General features: G+C 33.2%; 1 protein-coding gene across 5 annotated transcripts in view; it reads right to left on the reverse strand.

Annotated features, from left to right (window-relative positions):
* LOC132719104 (protein retinal degeneration B-like) overlaps positions 1-15,385 on the reverse strand; it is a 96,233-nt gene that overhangs the window by 66,925 nt on the left and 13,923 nt on the right. For all 5 annotated transcript variants that reach the window (XM_060702847.1, XM_060702850.1, XM_060702846.1 and 2 more), the window contains exons 2-3: positions 4,723-5,114; positions 3,584-3,770 (exon numbers count right to left, since the gene is read on the reverse strand). In XM_060702847.1, coding sequence (XP_060558830.1) covers positions 3,584-3,661 — 78 coding nt within the window. In that variant the 5' untranslated portion in view covers positions 3,662-3,770; positions 4,723-5,114. The remainder of the gene's footprint in view (positions 1-3,583; positions 3,771-4,722; positions 5,115-15,385) is intronic.

Here is a 15,385-nt window from a genome sequence, read left to right on the forward strand (position 1 = left end):
AAGCATGGATGTCGGCTAACACTTAGAGTAGTAGTCATACTGACTCAAACATTCTTGAGTCACTTAAAAGTAGTACCTTAAGAGTGCTAAATCTGTTCAATAAATATAGCAAATTCTTTTTGTAAAATGTACACATTCTCAATTATCACTGGAATTATTTTTGTTTTTTTGGTGGGGGGAAATCATTGGAGTCGAAATCACCATCCGCATATCTTGATCAGACATGTTCATATCCATACATCCAGATGTTCATATCCAGACATCCAGATGTTCATATCCAGACATCCAGATGTTCAGATCCAGACATCCAGATGTTCTGATCCAGACATCTGGATATTCAGATCAAGACATCCAGATAATTAGATCGAGACATCTCGATGTTCAGATTGTTATTTCATTCTTAGTTCGCTGTTATGACACAACCATTTTTCGCCACCATTTTCATTGTTGAATGACAACATTTTTCTTCCCTTTAATCAAATGTTTACTATTAATATGAATATGTTTACTCATCTGGTAGCAGGAAACTTAAACGTGCGAAAATGACATTATTGAAATTATACAAGTCATGCAAAAGTGACCTCCTACAAGCGAAAAAACATGACACATTCCCTAGTGTCAGTCTAAAACTTTTCTCTTTTTTCATATTTCTGACTTTATACACTCAGTACAAGTTATTTATATGAGCCATGCCATGACAAAACCAACATAATGGGTTTGCGACCAGCATGGATCCAGACCAGCCTGCGCATCCGCGCAGTCTGATCAGGATCCATGCTGTTCACTTACAAACCCTATAACAAGTAGAACAAGAGCTGTCCGTAAGACAGCGCGCTCGACTTTTTTATTGCTTGCCAATAAAAAAAGTTTTTGCAGTAAAAGGCAATACAAGAATCTCTGTATTTTTAAAGTGAACAATGGCCATGAGCATTAAGATATTTAGTGAAGAATTATTTTACTGAATTGTGTAACTTGTCCACCAATCAAATAGGCGAGATAAAATGTGAAATATGCATATACTACTGATTTTAATTTCAAGTACAAAAAGAGAAAAATAACTAGTTGTTTGATACCCTTGAATATTACAGCAATGTTTATATGACATAATTTATGGTAAAGTGAACAAGTGGATAGGAATGAATTTTTTTAGATTTTTTAAGTTTTTTAGTGCTTGCCTATAATACAAAACATTGACAGTTAAGGGCCATAATTCAAATAAAATCTTTGACAGAATTACCTTCTCCTGGACATGTTTGGGAATCATGATTGTAAACAAGTATTCCAACTTTCAAATTAATATCTCAAACAGTTCAGTCAAAAAGTGGACTGGTACTAAAAACTTAACCAAGATTCCAAGTCGATAAAAGGCCTTAATTTTTAAAACAAATCCTTGACAGAGTTACCTTCTCTTGCGTACAGATGGGGGTAATGATGTGAAATAGCATTAAAAGTTTCAAAGCAATATCTCAAAGGGTTAAGGCAATAAGTGGATTTTACCCATATTCAATGTATTTTCTAAGTCAAAAAGGGGCATAATTCTGTCAAAAACCTTGACAGAGTTATGTCCTCTTGTCTGTTGATGAAGGTCGTGATGGTAAACAAGTATGGTCAGTTTCAAAGCAATACCTCCAATGGTTTTGAAATAAAGTGAGGTGGTACAAAAAACTTAACCAAGCTCAATACACTTTCTAAGTCAAAAAAGGGCCATAATTCTGTCAAAAACCTTGACAGAGTTATGTACTCTTGTCTGTAGATGGAGGTTATGATGGTGAACAAGTATGGTAAGTTTCAAAGCCATACTTGTAATACTTCTGAAATAAAGTGGGGTGGTACGAAAAACTTAACCAAGGTGTGACGCCAACGCCGACGCCGACGCCGGGGCGAGTAGGATAGCTCCCCTTTTCATAGAAAAGTCGAGCTAAAAATGATAACCAACAGCATGGATCCTGATCAGACTGCACAGATGCGTAGGCTGGTCTGGATCCATGCTGGTCGCAAACCCACTATGTTGGTTTTGTCGTGACGCGGCTCATATGTTAAAATCAGGATATGATGCTCATGTATAGTTTTCAACAAGTTATGAAAATGTTAAACAAGTTAAGGATAATAACTGTAAATATGTTCTTTTTGCAGGTCATTGTCCTGAGGCTTTCATATTACAATCTCTGTCTTAAATATTTTGCCTGCTAAATGTGTATTGACAGGTCTTTTCATAAGGGAGTATATAAAAGCTACATTTAATGAAGTATTTTTGTAAAATACAATTAACTATTAAATTTAATGTTGTTCCATAATTTTATGGTTGTTTCTTATGAGACAATATAACATATAGAATAATTTCCCTGCCATTTATCACTCATGTATAATGTATGATGACAGAATAAAATGTTCCAGAACATGTTAGTATGCTGCTATTTTTAGCAGAGCTTTAATCATTTAGCAATAATTTTCATCATGCGCCATTTGCTTTTCAGGATATGAATGTATAGTAACATATTTCTTTCAAAAAAGTATTTTTGAAAAATGTTGTTTTCTTTTTCTCAATTTTTTTCAGTAGACATATAGCTTAGATATACACTCTAATATTGTACTATTAATGTGATCAATATATTTTCCCCTTAGTGCAGAAACGGGTTAACCCATTTTAAATTTTAATAGGAGTTAACCCATTATGGCACTTAAAGGTATTGTGTGAGGATAGTCTGCAAATTCATGGACCAAGATCAGCATCAACAGCGGTTAGAATTCCCCCTCTAACTTGTTTGATCTAAATTCCCTGATAAAACAGTGCTAAAATGATTTATCAGATCTTTCTAGTTAGCAACCACAACAAAAGAAAATAACCCCAACATAAATAATTGACAAAAAATATCTGATCTCCACAAAGCTCTCACAACTTCTCCCTATCGGCACCAGAAATCTTACATTAAATAGTGTCAAAAATCCCTCTTTCTAAGTTATCATAACACAAATTCCCCATTGTGGCTGAGTGGTTGCTTTTAATGGTTGAGGCATCAGAATTGCTGAGCCACCATTTATCCCTGCGTGATTGTAAGAGGTGACTAAATGGGTTTGAATTACTGGAGTCTATGCATCTCTTAGTTCCAGCAGATGAGGTGGTTTTGACTCCTGGCGTTGCTTTAAGTTAAGAAGTTAGACAAAATCAATTTTCCTGTTTCGGCACCATATTACCTTAATTGTGTTTGTGCACCGTAAAACCAAACAAAACAGATTGACAAAGCTTCAGTCCTACCTTTAATATACTTGGGCAAACATGCAACAGCTAGAAATGATTTCATATTTCACTGTTTAACCCTTACTATGCTAAATATCTTTAAAGAACTTGCCCATCTTACAATCTATACAAGACTATAAATCATTTTTAGGGTAAATTTCAAAATATGTAGTGAATGAGCAAACAGTGCAGACCATGATAATAAGGCACAGATTTGCTGGCTGATCTTGGTCTGCACTGGTTGTATGAGGAGAATCAGTAGTCCGCTAGCATGCTTAGGGTGAAGAATGAGTCTGGTAATTTGATCCATGATGACAATGGTAAAAAGACATGATATGACAAACTTACTTGTATCATATAAAGCTGGGCTATTCTGTATTCCTCCACGCTCATGGGCAGCGATATACGGTACTCTTTCACCAACATCTTTATTGCTTAAATTCTCCACTTTCTATGCAGAGAGGTGTATAGTGGGTAACTTCTCCTCATCCAGGCTCCACCAATGGTCAAACACGTCATGAACTTTTAAAGTACACTGAAATTATACAGCTCTACACTATCTTATTATAATAAACAAAACTACTCTCTCCTGAATGCTCAACAAATGTAATTAAAACTTCACAATTTATATCTCCACTAAAATGTCACAACTTCCAATCTTATATGTTGAATTTCAATGGATTGCTGTGCACCAAATTACCTTAACAAGAAAAATGCATCCCTATAGGTAATGAGATAATTCTGTTGTTTTTTTACTATTTTCAAAAGAAAGAAATGTTACACTGAACATACTAAGATATTAAAAAATCCACTGTTTAAGTTCTTTTCGTAGAATCTTACAAACAAAATTAATGTCAAAATCTTCTGTTAAAAAAGCACTTTCACAATCTTTATCCTTACTATTTCATTGTCATACTTCAGTAAGAGAAATCTGACAAGAAAAAGCAATTATTATCAAAGTTTTATGTTATTAACTCCTCGTTTTGATTATTAACAAATTTTTAACCATCCTTAGTCCAATATCCCACTAATATTTCAGTCATAATTTCAACATATTTAACATCCTGGAAAACTGTTAGCAATAAAATCGTGTGTAAATCCTCTATGTAATGATGCTATTCAATTTCAAGTATTTCATTATATATCAAAGTTTTTTTGCTTTCCTTTTCTCTACTTTAAATACTTGTAAACATTTATAGCTCATTTCCCATGAGGTTTATCCTATACACCAGCTTTGATAAAGATAAGTGTGAAGTATACTTCTGATAAATGATGACTTGTCAATATTTGTCAACTGCATGTTTAAATATGCTGACCAAAAAATAATAACTTTTTTAATTCACACAGTGGCAGCCGATAGCACACAAAAGTACAAAAGCTGATGAAAGTTGACAGCTGTTAAAATCGTGACAATTAAGTTATCGTTTACTGATGAAAACCACACTGTTAAAATTATCCTGGAGAAGAAAAATAATTCAAATTCTTACTGTAACTAGTTGTTGTTCTTTTCTTCTGAAAGTTGACAGTATCCAGTTGTGACATTTAACAGCACAGTGATTTAAAATGTCCAAACTTTCATCATCAGACAGAAAACAAGCATGTGGTCTGTCGACAGTCACTGTAGCAATTATAAATGCATGATTAAAAGTCAGTAGTTGACAGCAGTCCCAGTGCAGTGGATTAATAAACAGTTGACAGCATGGCAGAAGCAGTGGATTAACAGTTGACAGCAAGTGAGAAACAGTATAATAATGAACAGTTGACAGCAAGGTTGAAAAATGTTTAACAGTTGACAGCAGATGTCAAAACAGTTCTAACACAATCATAAATTCTCTGTAGATGCCAGGGCCATGAATTCTCCATCATTAATATCTTCTGGCTGAAAATAAATCAAAACCAATGTATCAAAATATAGGTGGTCTCTGACTAAAGGTAAATATTATAAAGAGAGATAATTCCTGAGGTTATCAATAAATTCATCTAGAACAATATCATGCTTAAGGGGGGAAAACTGAAGTATAGATCCAGAATGACAATTTGTCTGGCATATAGCTGTAAACAGAACGATGCATTACATGCTATAACCCTGCACTGCCAATTGGACAAAAATTTTCTCCCACTTATTTTGGTGCTAGGCCAGATGGAAGGCTGAAACTTTACTCATTTTCACCACAATGCCTAGGTGAGGGATGGAGAGTTTTGTCGCATAACTAAAATAAGCAAATTCACCTAAATAAAATTATTTGTCTCTAAACATTTTACATTAAAGTCACAAGTAACCCTTCAATTATATATAGTTCAAGATATAATTCACTCAATATATCACCAGTAAGTTCTACATCATCTGCCAGATCACCATCGTACATCTATACTACAGATAATCATGATCTACTGTGTACGATTATTCACTTGGTAGTCAAACAGTAACATCTGTGTAGTACCATAGAGAACAGATATAACCTGTCAAATTAATTAGTATCAGATTTGTTTATTTTAACAACTTTATGCAATTAGCATATATATACACTTTACATGTCCACTACAACAGTTTTTCTGTACTAACTATGTGCAAGTATAGATCATTAAAAAAAATCTTTTTACCTCCATTTATTCATTTCACACTAGTAAGCTAATAAGACGAATACAGTAACAGTTTTACAGTTCAAATTCTGGTCATGGCATTTATATTTCTGTGACAATTTAGTTGAAAAACTACTATTTATAACTAACCTTTACAATATAATATTGCTGGCAGCAACTATATTAATGACTGTCTGACCAGGCTGGCTGTTCAATTATATATTATTTTTAATATTATATCCCTGATTAAGTCAACTGACAGTTCCAAATTCATAACAGATAGGGTGTTATAAAGATTCAACAGGTTTCAGTCATTGCTGGGTTTCCAGTTTCATGCATGAAGACAAACCCACTTTAAGTACTGGTACTAAATCTTTGATCGTATTATAAGATAAAAGTCTGTCATTCATAATTGTGTTATACCATAACATACATCAATCAAATTTTTAAATACCTATACTCTCAACAATGCATGATTTAATTATCATACAATTTCAAACAGTTTACCTAAACTATGTTCCTTGAGATTCTAATAGTTCTTAAATTACATTCTCCACAAGTAAAAGGCAACTTCTCAGCATATAAAAAACTACTTTCCTTTTACATTTACCTCTTTTTTCGCAGTATTAAACTAGTACATTTGCAAACATTTTCAGCTATTTTCCACAGAATTTCAATCATACACTAGCTACATGTAACACTTTTCCTATTTACCTACTTTCCACAGTATTTCAATCTTACACTAGCTGACACTTTTCCTATTTACTTATTTTCCTCAGTATTTCGATCATACACTAGCTGACAATTTTCCTATTTACCTACTTTCCTCAGTACTTTTATCATACATTAGCTGACACTTTTCCTATTTACCATTTTTCTACAGTATTTCAATCATACACTTAAGCTGACACATTTCCTATTTACCTACTTTCCTCAGTATTTCAATCATACACTAGCTGACACTTTTCCTATCTACACACTTTCAAAAGTATTATAAGTATACTGACACTTTTCCTATCTACACACTTTAAAAAGTATTAGAAGTATACATCAACTGATTAACCTACTTTCAACAGTTTTACAATCATACACTAGCTGACACTTTTCCTATTTACCTACTTCCTAAGTATTACAATCATACACGAGCTGACAATTTTCCTATTAACCTAATTTTCAATAGTATTACAATCATACACTAGCTGACACTTTTCCTATTTACCTAACTTTCCTGAGTATTACAATCATACAATAGCTGACACTTTTCCTATTTACCTAACTTTCCACAGTATTACAATCATACACTAGCTGACACTTTTCCTATATACCTACTTTCCTCAGTATTTCAATCAAACAATAGCTGACACTTTTCCTATTTACCTACATTCCTCAGTATTTCAATCATACACTAGCTGACACTTTTCCTATTTACCTACTTTCCTCAGTTTCAATCATACACTAGTTGACACTTTTCAAATTTACCTACTTTCCACAGTATTTCAATCATACACTAGTTGACACTTTACCTATTTACCTAACTTTCCTCAGTATTTCAATCATACACTAGCTGACACATTTTCTTTTTTACCTACTTTCAACAGTATAACAATCATACACTAGCTGACACTTTTCCTATTTACCTACTTTCCACAGTATTTCAATTATACACTAGTTGACACTTTTCCTATTTACCTACTTTCCTCAGTATTTCAATCATACACTAGCTGACAATTTTCCTATTTACCTACTTCCTAAGTATTTCAATCATATACTAGCTGACACATTGCCTATTTACCTAACTTTCAAAGGTATTACAATCATACAGTGGCTGACACTTTTCCTATTTACCTAACTTTCCACAGTATTACAATTATACACTAGCTGACATTTTTCCTGTTTACCAACTTTCCACAGTATTTCAATCTTACACTAGCTGACACTTTTTCTATTAACCAACTTTTCACAGTATTTCAATCATATACTAGCTGACACTTTTCCTATATACCAACTTTCCACAGTATTTCAATCATACACTAGCTGACACTTTTCCTATTTAACTACTTTCAACAGTATTTCAATCATACACTAGCTGACACTTTTCCTATTTACCAACTTTCCAACTTTCAACAGTATTTCAATCATACAATAGCTGACAATTTTTCTATTTACCTACTTTCCACCGTATTTCAATCATACACTAGTTGACACTTTTCCTATTTACCTACTTTTAACAGTATTTCAATCATACACTAGCTGACACTTTTCCTATTTACCTAACTTTCCTCAGTATTTCAATCATACACTAGCTGACACTTTTCCTATTTACCTACTTTCCGCAGTATTTCAATTACTGTATTCCTAGAAAAGATTTCGCGTTTTTTAAGTTAGCGGTTTTCGCGGTAGGCATGATTCCGCGAATCTTTATAGCCGCGAATATGTCACTTATAACAAATCCGCGAACATTTCTAGCTTCAACCAAATATAACATAAAAAGTGCAGAATATCTATTATAATCTACTTACACAAAACAACATATAAACACAGGTTTTAGAGAAATGTGTAAAGAATTATTTATGTATGTTATTGATACTAGTTTTCACGTTGAAAAAGAAAATATCAATTATTAGTAATTATCATGCTTATTGACGTTATTTGCTAGTCACGGCGTTGACAAACGCATTTACAGTTTGCGAACATTGAATGACTTGGATTTTATTTGCTTGGAGTAGGTGTAATCCTTTGTTAAAAGTACAATAGCGATCAAGTGCTACATTGATAAACAGCTGTTATGTTGTTAAATGAAAGCGACGTACAGTCCGATAATGTGTAAAAAAAATACGTATCTACATTTTGGAGATAGAGTCAGTTATTATTCAAATGAGAATAAAAGCTAACTGGTCTGACTAAATCTTACTTAATAACATAATGAAAAAGGTAAGGAAATATGAAAGTGTTGACGGAACAACCGTCCTTGTTCGAGTAGTCAATAGATGAAAATGTATCGAGTAACGTTGCGCTTTAGGGGTGACTTGAAATAAAATAATTAAAGCACCCACCAGGCAAGGTCATGCATCAAAAACGTAACCTCCAAAAACTGTAATTTAGGCCGTAGCGACTTAACATTCGCGGAATTCGCGGTTAGTACATATCCGCGAAAGTTTGTCTCCGCGAAAATGCCGACGTTGTGAAAAACGCGAAATATTGTATCCGCGAACATTTCTTGGAATACAGTATACACAAGCTGACAATTTTCCTATTTACCTAACTTTCCTCAGTATTTCAACTTACACTAGCTGCCACTTTTCCTATTTACAAACTTTCAACAGTATTTCAATCACACACAAGCTGACACTTTGCCTATTTACCTACTTTCCGCAGTATTTCAATCATACACTAGCTGATACTTTTCCTATTTACCTAACTTTCCTCAGTATTTCAATCATACACTAGCTGACACTTTTCCTATTTACCTAACTTTCCTCAGTATTTCAATCATACACTAGCTGACACTTTTCCTATTTACCTACTTTCCTCAGTATTTCAACTTACACTAGCTGACACTTTTCCTGTTTACCTAACTTACCACAGTATTTAAATCATACACTAGCTGACATATTTCCTGTTTACCTACTTTCCTCAGTATTTCAATCATACACTAGCTGACACTTTTCCTATTTACCTAACTTTCCTCAGTATTTCAATCATACACTAGCTGACATATTTCCTATTTACCTAACTTTCAACAGTTTTACAATCATATATTAGCTGACACTTTTCCTACTTACCTAACTTTCCTCAGTATTTCAATCATACACTAGCTGACACTTTTCCTATTTACCAACTTTCCACAGTATTTCAATCATACACAAGCTGACACTTTTCCTATTTACCAACTTTCCACAGTATTTCAATTATTCACTAGCTGACACTTTTCCTATTTACTTACATTCCTCAGTATTTCAATCATACACTAGCTAACACTTTTCCTATTTTACCTACTTTCAACAGTATTATAATCATACATTAGCTGACACTTTTCCTACTTACCTACTTTCCTCAGTATTTCAATCATACACTAGCTAACACTTTTCCTATTTACCTACTTTCCTCAGTATTTCAATCATACACTAGCTGACACTTTTCCCTATTTACCTACTTTCAACAGTATTTCAATCATACGCTAGCTGACACTTTTCCTACTTACCTACTTTCCTCAGTATTTCAATCATACACTAGCTAACACTTTTCCTATTTACCTACTTTCAACAGTATTATAATCATACATTAGCTGACACTTTTCCTACTTACCTACTTTCCTCAGTATTTCAATCATACACTAGCTAACACTTTTCCTATTTACCTACTTTCCTCAGTATTTCAATCATACACTAGCTGACACTTTTCCTATTTACCTACTTTCAACAGTATTTCAATCATACGCTAGCTGACACTTTTCCTACTTACCTACTTTCCTCAGTATTTCAATCATACACTAGCTAACACTTTTCCTATTTACCTACTTTCCTCAGTATTTCAATCATACACTACTTAACACTTTTCCTATTTACCTACTTTCAACAGTATTTCAATCATACGCTAGCTAACACTTTTCCTATTTACCTACTTTCAACAGTATTATAATCATACACTAGCTAACACTTTTCCTATTTACTTACTTTCCTCAGTATTTCAATCATACACTAGCTAACACTTTTCCTATTTACCTACTTTCCTCAGTATTTCAATCATACACTAGCTGACACTTTTCCTATTTACCTACTTTCCTCAGTATTTCAATCATACACTAGCTAACACTTTTCCTATTTACCTACTTTCCTGAGTATTACAATCATACAATAGCTGTCACTTTTTCTATTTACCTACTTTCCTGAGTATTACAATCATACACTTGACATTTTCTCTATTTGCAGGTATTTTCTACTTAACTTCACAATAATAACACTTGTTTACATAAACATGTTCCCAGACTGTAATAATAGTACATTTGCATTCTCTTCAATTATTTGACAACTTCTCAGCAATGTTTATATCAAATATAAGTGGAGGAAAAAACACATGTAACCAAAACATTAGTTGAAGCTCAAACTTATCAACCTCATAATGCCCCTCCTTATTGAATTCAGCCAAGCTGGCAGAAAAAATTATAATATAATTTTCTTGCTTGAAATAGATCTTTTTTCTGTTTGGTATATATACCTTGGCAATAGGAATTTTATTCAATAAAACCAGATAAACAGGTGCCTTAATTTCAGATGTTTTAAATAGCAGTTAACAAGCTAGTGTACCTACATCTTCAAACAAAAATACACAAAAAGTCACCTGTTGTAGAGTGGTATTTTCTCATCTCATTAATATTAATTTCTTAAACATACAATATTTTATAAATCTGTAATTCTGTGGGAACCTGACTGCCGGTAATTGATATTTGAAAAAAGGTATTCTTCAATGTGAATGAGGTCAATTTTAAATTACATTTGCCCATAGCAAATGGAGTATTCATCTACATAATAGTAACTTACATTCAAAAGAACAAATTCTGCTTGTCCAATTTGAAATATCACCCAGTTTTGAAACATAAATTTTGGTTGCCCACTTTGAAATATGAATTTTGATTGCCAAGTGAAATAAATATGAATGTGAAATATATGTTGATTATGAATTCTGATTGCCCAGTTTAATTCCTGAAGTATAATTGCACAGTATGAAATAATTTAACTCTTTTATAATTGCCTAGTTTGAAATATGAATTCTGATTGCCAAAGTTGAAATATGAATTCTGATTGATCAGTTTTGAAATATGTACTCTGGTTGCCCATTGTAAAATATAAGTTATCTGGTTGTCCAGTTTGAAATAAAAATTCTGAATATAAATTCTCTTGTTAGCCAGTTTGAAATATGAATGCTGATTGCCCAGTATGAAATATAATTATGAATTCTGATTGCCCAGTCTAAAACATCTGGTTGCCCAGTCTGAAATATAAATTCTGATTGCCCAGTCTGAAATAAAATTAATCTTTGGTGGCCCAGTCTGAAATATAAATTCTAATTGCCCAGTCTGTATATTAATTCTGATGGCCCAGTCTGAAATATGGTTGCAATTGTCAAAGAGAGTATGAGTAAAACTGTAGAAATTGAAGTTAATATGACAGACACACCACAAACTCTATGATCATTTTATGTGACTTGAAATATTACACCAATATATTATCAACAAACAACCTCATGATATGTTTACAAGCAACACCACCTTATACCAGCTACTGCTTTTGACACTACCAAAACGACCCTCCACTTTCATTAATATAGGCTATATTATGTAGCTAAAATCACAGTAGTGGTCACAAAAAAAAATTTCTGTATTGGATTCATGATTAATGATTTAGTTCACAGATATAGATATACACTATATATAATAAACTCATAGTGGAAATTGTTCCGTCAATGCGAGTGCCCATGCGTCAACTCTCCTGAGACATTATCATGACAAAACTTCTCCATCTAAAAGCTCGCAACAGATTTATTTGATACCCTTCTCTGCCATTTCCCCCAAATCAATTATTGGAGGAAATCCTACGCCCATTTTCTGCAAGCTGGGAAAACTGATGAATTTTCGCAACACTATCTCAGGCTCTTGGTGACATAACAAAATCCTTAGCAACATTAAGCCTTATCGTTAATCCATGAAAAAACTGTTGCTCGGCAGAGTTGTATACTTATGAGCATTGAGATTATAATGTTCAAAGCCCTTCCATGAGTGATGACCAAAATATTTCTTAGATTCATACTGGAGAAGTTCTTGTCCAGGGATCTAGATAATTGATTTTTACATTAATTATATCATGCTAAATTGGTACAAAGGACTTAAATTGTTGCTGCATCTTACTATGGTACACATAAGCAAATGTTTTTACCAAAATACTTAACCGTTAAGCAATCAGCAGTTGGCCTATAGAGTATGGTCAGAATTAATAAACTTTAAAGTGCAGATCAGACAAAGTCAAAGAAGTCATTTTTACTGTTTAACTCAGAATCAAAAATCCATATTTTTTTAATTCTTTAGAAATGTCAAAATGCGTTTAAAATGTTTTAATTAAGAAATAATATATCCCAAACTGTGATTTTATCGCTCAATAACATCACTGTTTGGAGTTAGGATGCGAGGAATTATATCACGAGGGCATAGCCTGAGTGATATAATGATACCCATCCGAACGACAAACAGTGATGTTATCCAGCGATAAAATCACCGATTTGGATATATTATTTTGATTCTAACATGACATCAACAAATGAATGCTGCCATACCTGATATTAAGCAAAATTGCGCCTGATTCAAAGTTTCCGTACTTATTGTCAGCACGTCGGATTTTATAGTGGTTACATCACATGTATAATGATTACGTCACATGTCTAAATATAGAACATGAAACAGTGATTTTATAGCATAATTACACGCACTTTCAGTTCTTCTATGTTCAATAGGGGAAAATGCAGATTGATAGAATAATGGATTACAAGCATGTTACAACTGAAGAAAGAAGCTTTGGATGTGCAGTAATGCGTCATAAGCAAAATGTAAACAAGGAAGGATTTCGACTTCCATTCAAGATTCTAATGCACAATAATTATACAAATTGCTAATAAAGCAACAGAAGCAAATGAGAAAATTGCATATCAGAGACATGATGGGCCTTTAACTGCTCAATTATCAATAGTTCACTTATATATATCGTTCTCAGCCTTTTACCTGTTAAATGTGTAATGAATTTGCCTAACTTTGATTTCAGAACAGTCCATTTTCTGGTAAAGGGATTGAAGTGTCAAAACATTAAAAAATATCACCATATTTGGCAGATTGGTCTGGCTATAATTGTAGTGACAAAGAATAATAATTACATTCGGTTCCAGCAAGGTAATCTTTAAGAGAAACATAACATGGTATTTTGACATATTTTTGTTGTTTGTTGATACTTTTCCATGTAAATTTGTGAAAATGTTTTCATTATATAGGTTTATCACATACTAAAATATCAAATTCCTACCTATTTTAACTTTTAAACAAACTTGTCACAGAATATTAGGACAACCCACGTATATCATCTATTACATAAAATGTAACATGACGACACGTACTTGGCTCATAATTAAAACCTTAGATGCAATCCCTTGTTACAAGTTCACCATTAACTTATAATCAGTCCCTTAGCAACAACATAAAATCTGATTTAATCAATCCATAGAAACAAACTAACATATTAGCTGAAAGCTATATTCCCCAGCAACAACAACTTAGCTGCAAACAAGTTTATGTTTGCTGCAAACAAGAACTGTCATGTTGGAAATAGAAAAACTGCCCCCCCCCCCTCCCCTACCCAGCAGGCAAAGTAGAGGAACCACATGACCTTGACTTGCATTAAAGGCATGGTTACTATAAAAAGTGTTTCAATAATATAGAAACATAAACATTATATTTTCTTGTTTCTCAGTATTAGCCGATTCATTTTGTTTCTAAATGACAAAAATATGACTAGCAACAACATCTTTTTACCTGTAGACCTGGCCTTTGAATGTGACAAGCTTTCCTAATGTGTCAAAGATGAAGTATGCCTAGTTATTTCAATATCCATTCATTCATAGATTCATGGATTGATAGGAACCTGATTAATGCTGGCAACAAACTGTCATTATGTCAAACACAATTATGCATGATAATAATTTTTAAATCCAGGAATAAAAGATTTGTTGACTGGACTCAAACAACAGTGTACTTTTACAAAAAAAATTTGATCTACAAACGTGACCTTGACCTTTGAGGTTGGCGATTCTTGAGCCCTGCACATCATCATTATGACAAACACATTTAAGCATAATAATTCTTAAATCCATTCTTCTATGACAGAATTGTTGATCTGACACAATTATCTTGGTCCTTTTACAAAATGTCATATAATGACATTTGACCTACAAGTGTGATATTGACCTTTGAGTTAGGAACCTGATTCTTGTACTCGGTACGTCATCACTATGTCAAACACATTTAAGCATAATAAATCTTAAATCCATTCATCAATGACAGCATTGTTGATCGGACACGAACATCGGTGTACTTTAATAAAAATTAATATAATGACATTTGACCTACAAGTGTGACCTTGACCTTTGAGGTAGTGACCCAATTCTTGCGCTCTGCACAGTGTTATTATTTCCAACACATTTATGCATAATAATTCTTGAATCCATCCATCAATGACAGAATTGTAGATCTGAAACGAACACCAGTGCAATTTTATTAAAAACTTTCCTTTGAAGTCAGAGTGTGACCTTCACCTTTGAACTTCAGGCCTAGATCTTGCACATGACATATTGGCTTAATGTGCTACACATTTACATAAAATTACTTTAATTTCCATCTAAAAATGACAATGTTATGAACTGGACAAAGTTTGGAAGGAAGGACAGTGGGATGGACTGACAGACGGAAGGATGGACACTACAAAAACTATATGCCTCCCAATTATTGGAGCATAGAAATCAAAGCCAGAAGCAGCAGTT

The sequence above is a fragment of the Ruditapes philippinarum genome, unplaced genomic scaffold (assembly GCF_026571515.1).
Source record: "Ruditapes philippinarum isolate M1 unplaced genomic scaffold, ASM2657151v2 ctg517_1_1_1_1, whole genome shotgun sequence".
NCBI lineage: Eukaryota > Metazoa > Mollusca > Bivalvia > Venerida > Veneridae > Ruditapes > Ruditapes philippinarum.